We start from the raw sequence: 16,864 nt of genomic DNA on the forward strand, positions 1-16,864 counted from the left end.
GGGTGTTTAAAGGGGGCTGCTAGCTGACAGTAGCACAATAGTAGAGTGTTCACCTAACACACACAAGATCCTAGGTTTCATGCTCAGCACTGCAAAAAGACAACAACAAACACAAACAAATAAAACACATAAAAAGTAAATTGCTAGCTTCTAAATGTTTGCTTTTTGAGATGGAGTATCATTGTACAACAGAGGCTAGCCTCTAAGTTAGATCCCTAAGTGCTGGGATTACAGGTAGGTATGTGCCCCCAAACACACAAATGTTTCAAATGACTTAGTAGCAACTTTATGAAAAAGAAACACGAGTCCCTAGGGACTGAAGAAAGATCCGAATGTATTTGAGGAAGATGACTCTAAAGTACAGGGTGTGGACCACCTTTTTTTCCTGAGATCCTGAGCAGTGGCTTTGCCTGGACTGACTTACCTTCTTGGTTGACAGCTGGGTTAAGTGAAGGTGGGAGTGCAGCCCTAGGAGGTGTCTTCTGGGGCCTGAGGCCTCGGTCAGGTGGTAGGCCTCCAGCTGGAGGGGGTCCAAGAGGAGCTCCTGGCTGAAAAGTGGTAGGCAGAGGTGGATTCTGTAAGGGAAGTGCAGAACCTATGGAAACATGGGTTTTTCATGTCATGTAAGAACTTAAGACAAAGGTACCAAACAATCTTTACTAAGCCAAGTAGACTTCTACATCGACATTTTAATAAAAATAGGCACCGATAGCTCTTTCAGAGGTCCTGAGTTCAATTCCCAGCAACCACGTGGTGGCTCACAACCATCTATAATATGATCTGATGCCCTCTTCTGGCCTGCAGGTGTACATGCAGACAGACCATTGTATACATAAGAATAAATAAATCTTTTTTTTTTTAAGTTTATTTAGTTTTCACTTTACATTCTGAACACAGCCCCTTCCCTCCTCCTCTCCTGGCCCCACCCTCACTTTTCTCTAATAAATCCACAGTCACTGCTTAAAAATGAGAATAAGCTGGGCAGTGTTGGTTCATGTCTTCACCAGCACTCAGGAGGCAGAGGCAGGCTGATATCTGAGGCCAAGGCCAACCTGGTCTACAGAGTAAGTTCCAGGACAGCCAAGTCTACACAGAGAAACCCTGTCTCATAAAACAAAAGCAACAATAATAATAAATAAATAATTTTAAAAGATGTATTTATTATTATGTATACACTGTTCTGCCTACATCTGTGCCCACTCAACAGAAGAGGGCAACAGATCATATTATAGATGGTTGTGGGAATTGAACTCAGGACTTCTGGTCAGTGCTCTTGACCGCTAAGCCATCTCTTTAGCCCCAAATAAATACATTTTTTTAAAAAGGAGAGCTCCTGTTTCCATAAGTTGCCCTCTGACCTGCAAATTTGCACTATGGCAGACATTCACACACTAAGCAAATAAAGAGGCTCTTGCAGATGACCGTGCGTGATTTCCAGAACCCACACTGGGCTTTACAACTGTCTCGAACTCCTGTTCCAGGAATCCAATGCTCTCTTCTGACCTCTGGCATGGCATGAGGCATGCATGTAGTGCACTTACATAGATGCAGGCCAAGACTCATGCACAAAACTCTAAGTTTTAAGATTTAATTTATGTGTGTGTGTGTGAGTGCATGCATGTTTACCGTGTGCATGTGGTGCTGGCAGAGACCAGGAGAGGGCAGTAGGCCCTGAAGCTAGAGCTATAAGCAGATCTGCGTGCTGTCTGGGCGCTGGGACTTGAACTCAAGTTCTTTGTAACAGTAGTACACACGCTTAGGCATGGAGTCCCCTTTTCCAGGCCTTTGGTCTCTTTTTCTGTCTGTCTGTTTGTCTGTCTGTCTGTCTGAGACACAGAGGGTCTCATATAGCACAGATGAACCTCTAAGTCACTATGTGGCTGAAGTTGCCCTTGAACTCTGATCACCTGCCTCTAGCTCCTGAATGCATGCTGCCAGCCTGCTTTATGAGGCTCTGGGGAGCTGGAGGTACAGACCCAGGGCTTCAGCTGGGTTCTACTCTCAGCCCTGCTCCAGTCTCTGGAGACAGAGCCTCACTACATAGACTTGAATTCATGATCCTCCTACCCCAGCCTCTGAAATCCTGGCTATTTATTTATTTGTTTATTATTGATTTATTTATTTTGGGGCTGGAGAGATGGCTCGGAAGTTAAGAACACTGTCTGTTCTTCCAAAGGTCCTGAGTTCAAGTCCCAGCAACCACATGGTGGCTCACAATCATCTATAATGAGATCTGGTGCCCTCTTCTGGTGTGCAGGTGACATGTAGGCAAAACACTGTATACATAATAAATCTCTTAAATTTTATGTGTATGGGTATTCTGCCTGTCTGTATGTTTATAAACCATATGCATGCAGTGCTCATTGAGTCCAGAAATGGACATCAAATCTGCCTCCTGGAGCTAGAATGCTGGTTGTGAGTGATCTAATGTGGGTGCTGGAAGCCAAACCACGGTGCTGTGCAAGAGCCCCCCCCCCCCCCCCAGTACTCTAACCGCTGAGTCATCTACTTCTCCAGCACACTGCGTGCTAGGTAGGGCTATAGGCATCTATCTCCTATATCTGGTTCCAAAACTTAAAAAAACAAAACAAAAAATTCATTGTTTTTAAACTTACTAGTGACATAGTTAATACATTTTATTTACAGTATACCTATATTTTCTGGAATATAGCCAACTGGAAAAACCTTTGTTATTAATAAACTTTATTGGAAAAAAATAAACCTTATTGGTCTTAGCAAGAATTTATCAGTGTTGCACTGGGAAAGTAAAGATAAAGACTGCTGCCATGAAACCCCCTTATCAAGAAAGCACCCACACATCTATGACATACACACAATTCAAAAGAACAAAGGGCAAGGTGCACTCCCAACTCAGCATTAATAAGAATGTATGACACCAAAAAATGCCTAACCACAAAGCTTCAGTGGCTTAATGTTTAACAAAACACAAGTTAGAATAACAGAAAAAAGGTTTAAGCTGGATGGTAGTAGTGGTGGTGCACACCTTTAATCCCAGCACTCAGGAGGTAGAGGCAGGTGATCTCCTTGGGTTCCAGCAAGTGTAGTCTACAGAATGAATTCCAGGACAGCCAGAGCTACAGAGAGAAACCGTGTCTCAAAACACAAAAAACTAACCAACCAAACAAACAAACAACCCAACCAACCAAACACAAAAAAACCCTACAAGTGAATTGAGTGTGGTGGAGCACACCTGTAATCCTAGCATTCAGGGAGGCAGAGGCAGAGGCAAGTGGATCTCTGTGAATTCAAGGCCACCCTGGTCTACAAAGCTAGTCCAGACAAGGCTACAGAGAAACTTTGTCTCAAAAACAAAACAAACAAAAAAATCCCCACAAATTAGCTTACAGATGTTTTTCATATCTTTTAGAACATTTCTGAATTCAGAATATGCTATAATTTATAAAAGGGTATTCTGTTTGCTTGTTTTTAAGTTTTTAAAGTTTTTTTTAAGACAGGGTTTTTCTCTGTGTAGTCTCCAGCTGTCCTGGAACTTAACTCTGTAGACCAAGCTGGCCTCTGCCTCCTGAGTGCTGGGATTAGAGGAATGCACCCAGGCCATAAAATAGAATTCTTTTTTTTTTTTTTTTTTTAAGATTTATTTATTTACTTTGTATGGATACAGTGTTCTGCACACCAGAAGAGGGCACCAGATCTCGTTATAGATTGCTGAGAGCCACCATGTGGTTGCTGGGAATTGAACTCAGGACCTTTGGAAGAGCAGTCAGTGCTCTTAACCGCTGAGCCATCTCTCCAGCCCCAAAAATAGAATTCTTAAAGCAGAGTGATCCTTATTTCTTCAGTGCTTGGGATTGATGCCAGGACCTGACACACGCCAGGAACTGTTAAGTTCATCAGTACCTATTTAGAACAGGAAGAGTGAGGGTTCTGGGATAGGCTAATTAATGTGAGGATGAAAAAAGGCAAGAAAAAGAGAGAGAGAGAGAGAGAGAGAGAGAGAGAGAGAGAGAACATAGACTGTGAGGACTGGAAACAGGTATAACTTAAATACAGATTTTCTTGCATGTATGTGCTGGGGGAAGATAGTTTTGAGACAGGGTTTCTCTGTGTAGTCTTGGCTGTCCTGGAACTAGCTCTGTAGACCAGGCCTGGCTTTGAACCCACAAAGATCTGCTTGCTTCTGCCTGTGAGGTGCTGGGATTAAAGGTGTGCACCACCATTGCCGGGCTTTTTTCTTTCTTCTTTTTTCAGTTGTGGTTTTTGTTTTTTAACATTTGCTTTTGTGTTTTTCTTAGGCGTGTGTGTGTGTGTGTGTGTGTGTGTGTGTGTGTGTGTGTGTGTGTGTGTGTGTGTGTGTGTGTGTAGTGTGTGTAGATACCCATAGAGGTCAAAATAGGGCACTGGATCCTCTGGAGCTGCAGTTACCAGTGGTGTGAACCAATGGGTGCTAGAAACCAAACTCAGATTCTCAGGAAGAACAGTAAACACTCTTAACCACTGAGCAATCACTGCAGCCATTTTGTTTTGTTCTCTGAAGACAAGGGCAGTGAGACACTTCAGTGGTTAAAGGTGCTTAGCAACAGGCTTGGCAGCCTGAGTTCCTCTCCATTTGCTGTTTTTAAAAATGTTTATATTTAGAGATAGCCTCAACCTCAGAGATTTGCCTGTTGCTGGTATTAAACGGCCACACCGCCACTTCTAGCCACTGTTTTTATTTGTTTGTTTGTTTGTTTTTGTTTTTTGTTTTTTTGAGACAGGGTTTCTCTGTGTAGTCTTGGCTGTCCTGGACTCGCTTTGTAGACCAGGCTGGACTCGAACTCACAGTGATCCACCTGCCTCTGCCTCCTGAGTGCTGGGATTGAAGGCATGTGCCACCACCATCCTGCTGCTTTTGTTTTTATTTTGTTTATTTAGATTTTTCAAGACAGGGTTTCCCTGTAAAGCCTTGGCTGTCCTGGCCTCGCTTTGTAGATCAGGCTGTCCTTAAACTCACAGAGATCCACTTGCGTCTGACTCCCAAGAGCTGGGATTACAGGTGTGTGATGCTTATGGAATCTGGAAAAGGATGTCAGATCTTCTAGAGCAGCCCTGCCTAGGAACGGACCTCAGGTCCTCTGCAAAATAATATATGCTCTTAATCACTGTGTAGCCCAGGCAAGCCTTGGTCCTCCTGCCTTGTTTCCCATGTGGTAGGATAACAGCTCTGTGCCACCATGCCCAGCACATTTTATTTATTATTGTATGCATATATACGTATGATGTGAGGGGATACAGGGCGCTCATGCCATAACTGTGTGGAGGTCAGAGACAACTTTCTTGAGTTAGTTCTCTCCTTCTACTGTCAACTGTTCTAGAATTAAACAAGATCATCAAGCTTGCATAAGCACTTTTGCCCACTGAGCCATCTCATCAGCCTCAGATCTCCAGGTTTATTCTGAGCACATAACCGGAGGAAATGAACCAGTAACAACTTCCAAATGAAGGGCAAATATCAATAGCTATCTTCTTTTATTCATATTCCCTTAACGATATTTAGATTTTTTCCATCAAGCATGTAGCTTGTTAGCTGTTAAAAGGGCAATCATTTGAAATTAATTTCCATTAATAACTAGGAGTAACTTTCATTAAATATTTATTATTTCCCAGGATACCACCAAAACCTTTTTACATGTGTGTATTAAATCTGTATTTAAGTGGGTATCCCAAGTGCTTGGGTCATCTTTCAGTCCTGTGGGAGGGACTGCATAAGGGACTGAAAAGAAAAATAGCTTGGAGAACCAGATGTTCGGGAGGCAGAGGCAGGTGGATTGCTTGAGTCCAGGAGTTGAAATTCACCATAGGCAATTCAACAAGATCTTGACTCCTTAAAAAGAAAAGAAAAGAAAACACCTACAAAGCAAAAGCAGCAACAGTTCAGAAATGTAAGCACTCTATTAAGTTAACTTAGAGTTAATTATTTGTTTTCTATAATGCTTAAGGCTTCAAATACTAAGTCCAAATCTAAGAAAGCAAGTTTTACGTTTCTACATTTCAAACATTCCTCAAATGAGTACCTGGCTTTATGAAACTGGTTTGAAGAGAAGGGTCTCCAGAAGAAACGTACTGATGATCTGCTGTTAAATTTGTATTCCCAGATACAGTTGGTTGAGCTACGTGAGGAAAATGGTTAGTCTGTGGTCCTGTGGATGGGTAGTTATATTGCCAATTCAAAGGTGGCGGTGGGTTGGCTCCAGGAAGAAAGCTACCAGAAGGCATTGGTGTAGCAGCTGGGTTCTGAGAAGTAGACAGTGGCATCCGGGGAGGACCACTATGAACTGGAGGTGGTACTGGATTAGAAGCCACAAGTGGTCTATTAAGAGTCTGCCCAGATCCCTGAGAACCACCAAAGTTCGACTGTGCAGAGAATGGAGTCAAAGTCTTTGCTGGCATTAGACGAGGATAGGATCCTGGAAGTTGGGAATCATATCCTTGGCTCGATGACACTTGTGACGACATCAGTGTATTTTGGACAGGACCTTCAGATGAGACAGGAGGAAAATCAGTCTTAAGCAAACAAACATAACAATTCTTTGAAAAATACAAGGAAAGGAAGCACCTGCCTCTGCCTCCCAAATGCTGAGATTAAAACCTACACCACCAGTCTCGCTTTAGTCCTGGTTTGGCTTGGAATTTGCTATGTAGACCCGGTTAGCTTCTGGCCCCAAACAAGCAAAGACACTTGTACTTGCGCTCACGTACACACAGACACATATACATATATAAATAAATTAAATACACCTAGAATCATATATTTATTCAGCATGATAGCCACTGGAGAATGACAAATAAAAATTGAAACAATGAAAGAACCACTTAGACCAACCAGGACGGTTTAAAAAAAAAAAAAAAAAAGAGGTGCAGTAACAAGTCAGGAATACAAACTCATGCAGCTACCACGCCTGCTCTCAGCATTTTAAAGTTACTACATGGTCTTACACTCCCCTTAGACTGCACGGTAACTTTACACAAATGTTCAGAGCAGCATTACTTGTTATATCTGTGGGGTTGCCATGTTCCTAATGAACTAAGCTTCTGAAACTGTAAGCAAGGCTCTAACTAAAGGCTTCCATTTTTTAAGAGTTACCTTGGGCAGAGCGTGGTGGCGCACATCTGTAATCCCAGCACTTGGAGAGGCAGAGGCAGGCGGATCTCTGTGAGTTTAAAGCCAACCTGGTCTACAAAGTGAGTCCAGGTCAGCCAAGGCCACACAGAGAAGCCCTGTCTCAAAACAAACAAACAAACAAACAAAATGTTCCCTTGGTCATGATGTCTCTTCATAGCAATACGACAATGACTGAGACAGAAGTTGGTACAAATGATCAGGGTATTGCTGTTACAGGCCTACCATGCTGTTTGTTAGAAGAATCCGGAAGAGTCTGGACTAGAAAAGCAGTTGGACACTTTAAGGAGAGCTTAATGGGCCCTTTAGTAGGAGCAGGACAGACAGTGCTGAGGGCAACTTGAACTGTGGCCCGGCTCAAGAAATTTCAGAGGGGAAAAATAGTAGTGAGTGGCCTCGAGACCATTCTTACGATGTTCTGGCAAAGACTGTGGCTGCTTTTTGTCCTCCTCCAAACTTGTGCCTGAACTACAGTGAAAAGGAGCAAGTGAGGCAAGAAGAAACACGAAATGTACAGTTTGAGGAGAAAAGGAGCACCAGGAAACGTAACCGATCTAAGTTCAACCGTTTAAAGAAAGGCTTGATGCCACATGAAATAGAGGGGTGAGCTGGGGCAAGACCCCAGCCAGCCGAGTTCCCCACTTGTGAAAGGAATTAAAGAAAAGCTTAAGCTACAACAGATACAGCTGATGTAATGAGGAGGCCAAGCTCCAGCACCACCAAGCAGCTGAACTTGGCAGCTTTGGCCACATGGTTCTGGATTTAAAGTGAAAGATACAAGAAAGGGGCTGCAGAATCTCCCTCCATGGCTAAGGCAAGTCACTGACGCCAGGGGTGTGTCAGGGGTGTCCCTGTGTGAAGGCCTGGAGAAAACATTGTGTGAAGCTGTGAAGATGAAGCCTGGATTTCACTGACCACCTCAAGATGATGAAGATGCCGTATTCGTGGGATACCTGCCAAGGAAGTTAGAGATGAGGTATGGAACCAGCCCAAGAGACAGAAGTGCGTTGCCATCAACAAAGCTGACAGGAGTTGGAGATCTGAAGACTATTTTGACAGCAGACATAGATGCAGAATTTGGCGCTTATCCTGCTGGTTTTAGCACTTCCTCACTATGCTCCCTTTCCTCCCTTTTGGAATGGTAATATATTTAGTATATAATGTTGGAAATCTGTAATCTGCTTTTTTTATTTTGATTTTATAGGGGCTTTTTAGAGGGGGATTAAGAGTCTCAGAATAGACTTTGGGGGTGGGGGAGTTGTTTCGAGAGAGGGTTTCTCTGTGAAGCCCTGGCTGTCCTAGAACTCAGAGATTCACCTGTGTTTCCCGAGTGCTGGGATTAAAGGCTCTACCACTACCATTGAACTCTGGACTTTTAAAACTGTTGAAACTGGGCTGGAGAGATGGCTCAGAGGTTAAGAGCACTGACTGCTCTTCCCAAGGTCATGAGTTCAATTCCCAGCAACCACATGTTGGCTCCCATCCATCTATAACAAGATTTGTATACATAATAAATAAATAAATATTAAAAAAAAAAAAAAGGGGGGGGGCTGGAGAGATGGCTCAGCGGTTAAGAGCACTGACTGTTCTTCCAGAGGTCATGAGTTCAATTCCCAGCAACCACATGGTGGCTCACAACCATCTATAATGTGATCTGATACCCTCCTCTGGCCTGCAGATGTACATGCAGGCAGGCTCTGTATACATAATAATAAATAATAAAATCTTAAAAAAAAAAAAAAAACTGTTGAAACTGAAAGAATATGGGGACTTCTGAAGATGGACTACTGCATTTTGCATTATATGTGGTTATAAACTTATGAGTGGCAGAGAGTGGAATGTGGTTTCACTAAAAATGGCCTCATAGCCAGGCACAGTGGCATTGTAATCCCAGCACTCAGAAGGCAGAGGCAGACTGATCTCTGTGAGTTCGAGGCCAGCCTGGTCTACAAAGAGTCCAGGACAACCAGGACTATTATACAGAGAAACCATGTCTCAAAAAACAAACAAACAAACAAATAAATAAATAAATAAAATATAACGCTGCTAACATGCTATAAATGAATAAATCTTAAAAACATTACTGCATGTTGCAGCTGGAGTTATAGCTCAGCAGCACTGCCTATTATGTATGGGGCCCTGAGTTTACATCCCACCACTACACACAATTAAAAAAAAATTTTTTTTTTTTGAGAGTTTCTCTGCGTAGCCTTGACTGTCCTGGACTCACTTTGTAGACCAGGCTGGCCTCAAACTGACAAAGATCCACCTGCCTCTGCCTCCCAGAGTGCTGGGATTTCAGGCCTGTCCTACCACACCCAGCTCCAATTTTTTTAATTGAAAGAAGCCAGACACAGGAGGCTCTAATTATCGATGCATTGTATAATTAACCTATATACAAGGTCAGGAAAAAAAAAATCAGACACAAAGGCTGATTCATGATTGGTGCACGGGAGTGACTAGGTTTGCCCTGTCTTTGTGGGTAGTAATATTCTGAAATTTGGGCTACTGAGAGGTTCACTGGGTAAAAGCACTTGCCATACAAGCTGACAACATGAAGTTATAACAGTAGGAGAGAACCAGCTCACCAAAGATAGCCTCTGACCTCCACATGTGTACACCCCCATCTCTCTCTCTCTCTCGCTCTCACACACACACACACACACACACACACACACACACACACACACCACCACACCAAACAAACTATTTCTCTGTGTAGCCTTGGCTGTCCTGGACTCACTTTGTAGACCAGGCTGGCCTCAAACTCACAGAGATCTGCCTGTCTCTGCCTCCCAAGTGCTGGGATTAAAGGCAAGCACCTCCATGCCTAGCTCAAAATACATTTTTTCACCTGATGAATTTGTCAAAGAAAAGAAAGAAAGTTGTGGTGACATATACCACAATCTCAGCATTTGTGAGGTTAAGACCTGATGATCAGAAATTTATGGAAATATTTGCTATATAGTTGGTTTGAGGTTAACCTGGGCTTCGTGTAAACCAGTGTCAAAAAGAGAAAAAAACAAAAAACCAAAAAACTGGCTAAGGGTATATAAGAGCACTTACTGCTTTTTTTTTTTTTTTTTTTTTTTTTTTTTTTTTTTTTGAGACAGGGTCTCTCTGTGTAGCCTTGGCTATCCTAGACTCACTTTGTAGACCAGGCTGGCCTCGAACTCACAGCGATCCACCAGCCTCTGCCTCCCGAGTGCTGGGATTAAAGGCCTGTGCCACCACGCCTGGCCCTTCCTGCTCTTTCAGATGACTGAAGTTCAGTTCCCAGCACCTATCATATGAGCCATCATGTGACTCACAATTCCATGTAACTCTAGCTCCAGAGGATTAGACACCCTGGTCTCTGATGGCACTCACGTAAATGCGCACACACAAATAAATGTTTAAAAGGCAGGAGTGGGCTGGGTTGAGGCTGTAGCTCAGCAGTGAAGTATTGGCCCAGCACGTCAAGCTTGGGTTTCCTCGTCAGCACCATGAAATAAAGCAGCAACAAAGGGACAAAAGCAAATTCTGAGAATCAAAGGTAGAGGAAGAGCAATTTCAGGATCTACAAGGCATTTACGAACAGTGAGAGGTTCAATATTTAACTCAGTGGTAGAGTGTTTGCCTTGAAACATAAGAACTTGTTAGATGCGTACACTTACAGGGGGAGAAGGACTGTGAGACTGACAGATCACAACAACAAACGAAAAGAGCAAAGTCCATGCAGAAACAGGAATAGAATAGATGAAATACTAACAAAAGATACAAAAAGAAAAGAGAAGAAAGAAGGAAGAATACAGTTAGTTCACCCTTACTTAAAACTAAGAGCAAAGAAACAGGAAAATAAAGCAAGAAGTAGTCTTAAAATGTGTCAGCAACTCTTTGCTGTAGTTATACGTATATACCTGCATAAAGAAACCAAAAAATAAGGCTCCTGATTCCTGCACTAGTTCAAGGATCTGGGTCCTGGGATCAAGAGTAGGTAAGTAATTGGAAGATCCTCAGTGCCACTGGCTAGTGCCCGAGAGCACTGCAACAGAACAGTGAGTATGTCTCTTTCCAGAGCCCTCCTCCCACCAGCAGAGACAGAGAAGTAGTTCTGTGATTACTACATGCAACAGTTACGTGCTATGGCATTGGGTTTTGTTTTTTGTAGTGCTGGGCATGAACCTAAAGCCTTGCGCATGCTGAGGAGGTGCTTTACCACTGAGTGTTATCCCTAGCCTACAATGTGGTCAGTGCTTTACAGAGGTACACAGGGGATTACAGGAGCCCAGTTCCTGCCCATTCTGAAAACAATAAATGGAGCTCAGCCACAATAGCTGGTGGGAGAGACTAGACACTACCTTTATTCAGAGCCTGCTCCATGACTAAAGACTTCCTTCATAAGGGGCTGGACCAATGATGGCTCAGCCTTTACCAGCCTTGCTGCCTATAACTCCAGCTCCAGGGGGCCTGATGCCCTCTTCTGGTTTCTGAGGGCATCTTCATACATATATCCATACGGAAACATGAGTGTATGCATACACATAAATAAATGAAAAAAATTTTTAAGTTGAAAATGTAGGCTGAAAAAGAAAGAAAGAAAGAAAGAAAGAAAGAAAGAAAGGAAGGAAGGAAGAAAATGTAGGCTGGAGAGCCGGCTAAGCAGTTAAGAGCAGGTACTATGAGCCAGCAGGTGTGGTGGCTCACACCTTTAATCCCTGAACTCGGGAGGCAGAGGCAGGCAGATCAGATCTCTGAGTTCCAGAACAGCCTGGTCTACAAGATGAATCCAGGACAGCCAGGGGTATTACACAGAGAAATCCTGTCTCGAAAAACCCAAAACCCAAAACTAAACAAACAAAAATACAAAAAAAAAAAAAAAAAAAAAAAAAAAAAAAGAAAGAAAGAAAGAAAGAAAGGAGCAGGTATTGCTCTCTCCAGAGAACCCAACTGCAATTCCCAGAGCCCATGTCAGATGGCTCCCAACCACCTGAACTCCAGTTCTAGAGGATCAGAAACTTCTGGCCTATGTTGATGTGCACACACACACACATACATACACATACTTTAAAATAAATAATTTGAACTGCCTACTTAGTTGAAAATGTGCTATAATTTTACTGTGAATAAATCAATACATAATCACTGAATGGAAATGCAAAACACCTGATTCTAAAACTTTTGTTCAACAAAATTAGTAACTTAAAAAAGTGTGTATAAGTATTTTTCATGTGTGTATGTCTATGGTGCACAGGCCTACCTTGGAACTAAAGTTACAAATGGTTCTGAGCCACTACATGGGTGCTGAGAATTGAACCCTGGTCCTCTGCAACAGCAGCTGGTGCTTTTAACCACTGATCCATCTCCTCTTCAGCCTCCCCAAATCAGTAATTCTTAGATGTTCTAGAAACTCTGTGGGCTCTAAAGTCATAGGGCTTACAGGCTGAGAGGAAAGTCAGACATTATTTTACAAAATTACACTCTATCAGGGGAAAGAGAAAGGAAACTATCCCTCTCACTTTAGTTCTATACGTAAAAGGTAACTATTACATAAAAATTACAAAGAAATAAAGTTTATAAAACTTCAGTCTCAGCCTGGCGCAGTGATGCACGCCTTTAATCCCAGCACTTGAGAGGCAGAGGCAGGGGATCACTGTGTAGACCAGCCTGGTCTATAAGTGAGTCCAGGACAGCCAGGGCTACACAGAGAAACCCTGTCTCAAAAATAAAAAACAAAACAAAACAAAACCCTTCAGTCTCCTAACTGCCTTGGCAAGCTGGGTCAAACAGCTAGCAAAGGCGGCAGAGAAGGATGGGGCCTTCTCTCCTCCTGTCCTGCTACAACAAGCAGGATAAGATGTTAGTTTAAGTCGTCTGGCAGCTTCATTATCAAATTTTTGCAATGGAAATATATATATATACACAAATCAGTATTAAAAAGCTGAGAAAGCCTTTCTAGATGACCTTTTGGTTGTAATGCAACACAGCAAGAAAACCACTTACAGAAAATGAAAATAGCTACTCTTGCTAAGTCTGGGTTAAATCCGAATGCTATCTTAAGAGCTAACTGTACTGTATCATGTTAACTTACACATGCACACTAAGCCAACATCTTAAGACTTCTCAAACATAACTACCAGGCATGCTCTGAAATCAAGGCTAGCCTGGTCTATAAAGCCAGGCGCAGGGGATAGACAGAGCTACAGAGAAACAAAACCCAAATAGAATGTTAAAGCAGTAATCACTGACTTACATGAGTTAAGCAAGCGTAGACTGCAGCATCAAACTTTTATCCACTTTACCTCCTGAACCTACAACTCACTACTACAAGCCTATTCTCAGAGTTAATAGGATGAACAAACAGCAACTGAACAAAGATCAGCCACTTATTGAAAACACTTCCATTAAGATGGGTGTGGCAACACACGCCTTTAATCCCAGCACTCGGGAGGCAGAGGCAGGCAGATCTCTGTGAATTCAAGGCCATCCTGGACAGCCAGGGCTACATACACAGAGAAAGCCTGTCTTAATAAAACAAAACTAAACAAAAGTAAATAAATAAAGAAGGTTATTATAAAAAGACTGATGAGTGGGAAGGGAGAAATTATGTAATTATATGATAACCTCAAAAATAAAAATAAAAATCACCCTTACAACCAAGGACAAAAAAAAAAAAAAAAAAAAATAGAAGTGATAGCTTAGCTCAAGACAGTGGTATTTACAGTCATATGACTCTACTCCTTATTTGTACTAGCCACATTTTTTTTTCCAGTTGCTACCACACTGAACCACAATGATCAGTTCCATACCTGAATTCCCAAATGGCTCTAAACAGCCCACACACGAGTGCTCTCTTATGCCCAAGGTCTGGTCAGGACATAGAGGTGCAACAGGTGCATGTTTCACTTTGACCAAATTAACGGGGAAAAAAGTGGATGTGAACATTTCAGCTCTGTAACCTAAGCACTCAAGCAGGTGAAAAAGGAGGGCTTGCCACAAGTGTCTGGCCAACTGGAGATACAGAGTGAGACACTGACTCAAAAACTAAAATCAAAGAGCTATCTCCAACACAGCCTATCATACTGACCAAATTCCTGCAACATTTCAAAATCCTGACAACTGTACTTGGCATGTAAGCTTACTGGCACATTTGTAGAATTTGCCATTTACGCGCAATTCATAAGAAAAACCCATTCTGGAGCTATCTTGCTTAATTGTTTTCACCTTAAAGGGAATGACTTCACTTCCTGTGCAAATGTCACTGTTAGAGAAGAAAATGTAGTTTACATAATCTGTTACTATAAGCTTAAGAGACTGGTGGTATACCAAGCCTTTAATCCCAGCACTCGGGAGGCAGAGGCAGGTGGATCACTGTGAGTTCAAGGCCAGCCTGGTCTACAAAGTGAGTCCAGGACAGCCAAGGCTACACTGAGAAACCCTGTCTTGAAAAAGCAAAAAAATTAATTAATTAATTAAATTAATTAATTAAAAAGATTTTTTAAAAAAAATTCAAGTTAACAACTTGTCAATGAAATTAAAACTTAACTAGTGCTATAAAAAAAAAAAAAAACTTGTCAGTGCTTCTAGCTTCTCTTGCCCTGCCCACATAGCTGGCTACCCACAGACAGACATTTTTTAAGTCTTACAAAGAGCCTTCTTTGTAACGAAAACAGTAGTCTTCTCTAAACGCATTGTAACCAGCAATTTTAGTCACTGGCTATTTTTTTCCCAACTTCGATGAGCACACTAAGTACTTTAATATTATTCTCCCCATCTTCCCCCATAAAGCAGATTTGTAAGCTAATTTGTAAGCAGGCAGAAAATGTGTCTTTATTATATCAATTAAAATAAGCTTAGCAAATCATGCTGTAGGAAAGCTTAGGGAATCCTACAAGAAGTATCCAATTATAAGATAGTCTCAGGCCAAATGATAAATTACAGTGCCAGATGAACACTTTCCTAGGGTTCGGAGAGTTGTGTCTAACTATGCGCCAAATGAGGAGGAGGCCCCTAGAAACAAACCCTTAGGCTCCCCTCTCTTTGGTTCTTCCACAACCAGAAAAACTCAACAGGAGGCCCAGGGACAGCTGGAGACAGAGCATTAGATAAAAGATCCCTGAAGAGATGAGCAAGTCCTAAAGGGGTCGGCCAAAGGCGGAGGACTCGCTCATTTATCTCTGCAAACTCAGATTAATAAACACGACCCCAACCCTTCGAGCTTGCAGACCCTAGGTGAACCCTGCCCTCCCGGATACTGAGGTGGCACGGAGCGTGATTGACACCCAGACACGGTGACCTCCGTAAGGCAGTTCTCAGGAACTGATTCTTTTTCACCTCTAGTTTATCTCAAGACCTTGCAGGCGCTTGGGCTGAAGGTATGTAAAGACATAGGGAAACAGTCCCTCCAGCGCGGGTCTGCAGGTGCACGTCCACCGCGACATCTGCCACTCCCCGGAGCAGACCCGGCCGGGAGGTCTCTTCCCAGCCCCGGCCGCGCCGTCCTCCCCGCCCCCGTGCAGCACTCACCGTTGGTGTAAGGAGACCCCGAGGCCGAGGCGGCCCCGTTCTGGGCCTGGAGGCCCGCTGCAGCACCGCGGGCAGCCGGGATCCCGGGCTGGGCCATGGCGCCCCGGGGTTCTCAGGGTAGGACGGAGTCGTCGAGGTCGACCGCAGCGCCCGAGCCAAGAGCTCCAAGAGGAAAAGCCGAGGGAAGGGGACTGGAGGCCGGAGAAGCGGAAACGCGAGAGGACGAGGTGTCAAGGCCGAGGCATGGTGTCTCCGACTCCTCAGCCCGCCGGCGGCCACGACCCGGCCTGGGCGCGGAGAGGCTCGGGAGTCGGGCCGGCGGGGCCGCAAACGCCGGGCTCGGAGGCGGCAGCCGAACCCGGAGTGGAGGGAGGCCCTGGGCGGAGCCGCCGGCCGCGCAGGCACAGTGGGGACACGTGGCACTTCCGGTTCCGGCTGGAACGCCGCCGCGGCCGTGCTCTCTGTCCCCACGGAGCTGCTCCGAGGCCACCTGACAGCCCCGTGTCAGGGCCGGCGGGACCGTGAAGACTCGCCTGCCACGTCACTGGCTCCCGCCGCCCGCCGGAAGTGGCATGTGTCACCACTACGAAAATTCCCGCCGTGGAGAACGTCACCTTCCTGGCAGATCGGGGATCTGAGGGCGGTGGGGACTTTTAGAGTCGCTCTGGTGGGATACGACAGACCAGGCTCCTCTTCCGTGATTCTCTTGAGGATTACCTGAGACGACATATGTCGGCATCTGCTGTCGAGACCCAGCCACCGTTAGGGGCTCAGCCGGTGCTATGCCAGATGCAGAGGAATTTTAAAAAGATGTCAAAATGCGTGTGTTTGTCAGAGTGTCATGGGTGGGACATGCTAGCCATCGGGAGGCCGAGGCAGGAGTATTGTAAGTTCAAAGGTGGCCTAGTTAGGACAGGCAGGGCTGGAGTAAAGATCCTGAGACAAGGAGAAAATACGTGATGACACTGAGGAGGAAGACTTTTTCTATTCAACTTGGAGGATTCAGGAGTCATTTGAAATTTGAAATTAACTTGTTCATAGCATAGTCAGTCCGATGTACTTTCACGTGGACCAGCATTCCTTTCTCTGCTCTCCCGGTGTTGACAGTGGAATCCATTGTCTGAGGGAAGCACTCATTTTACCACTGAGCTGTACAGCTTCTAACAGCAAATAGTTAACACTGAAGTTCAGGGTTAAATAACATATTGAAACGGTAATTCT

At 44.0% G+C, this 16,864-nt stretch overlaps 1 protein-coding gene across 2 annotated transcripts in view; it reads right to left on the minus strand.

The window, feature by feature from the left end:
• Window positions 1–16,080, minus strand: part of Sec24a (SEC24 homolog A, COPII coat complex component) — a 59,335-nt gene extending 43,255 nt beyond the window's left edge. Inside the window, exons 1-3 of one of the 2 annotated variants that reach the window (XM_051168482.1) lie at window positions 15,644–16,036; window positions 6,033–6,494; window positions 425–595 (exon numbers count right to left, since the gene is read on the minus strand). In XM_051168482.1, coding sequence (XP_051024439.1) covers window positions 425–595; window positions 6,033–6,494; window positions 15,644–15,740 — 730 coding nt within the window. In that variant the 5' untranslated portion in view covers window positions 15,741–16,036. Of the gene's footprint in view, window positions 1–424; window positions 596–6,032; window positions 6,495–15,643 lie in introns of both variants that reach the window. The other variant, XM_051168483.1, reaches the window with a different exon arrangement.
• Between the last annotated feature and the right edge of the window lie 784 nt (window positions 16,081–16,864).

The sequence above is a fragment of the Acomys russatus genome, chromosome 25, assembly GCF_903995435.1.
Source record: "Acomys russatus chromosome 25, mAcoRus1.1, whole genome shotgun sequence".
NCBI classification, from domain to species: Eukaryota; Metazoa; Chordata; class Mammalia; order Rodentia; family Muridae; genus Acomys; species Acomys russatus.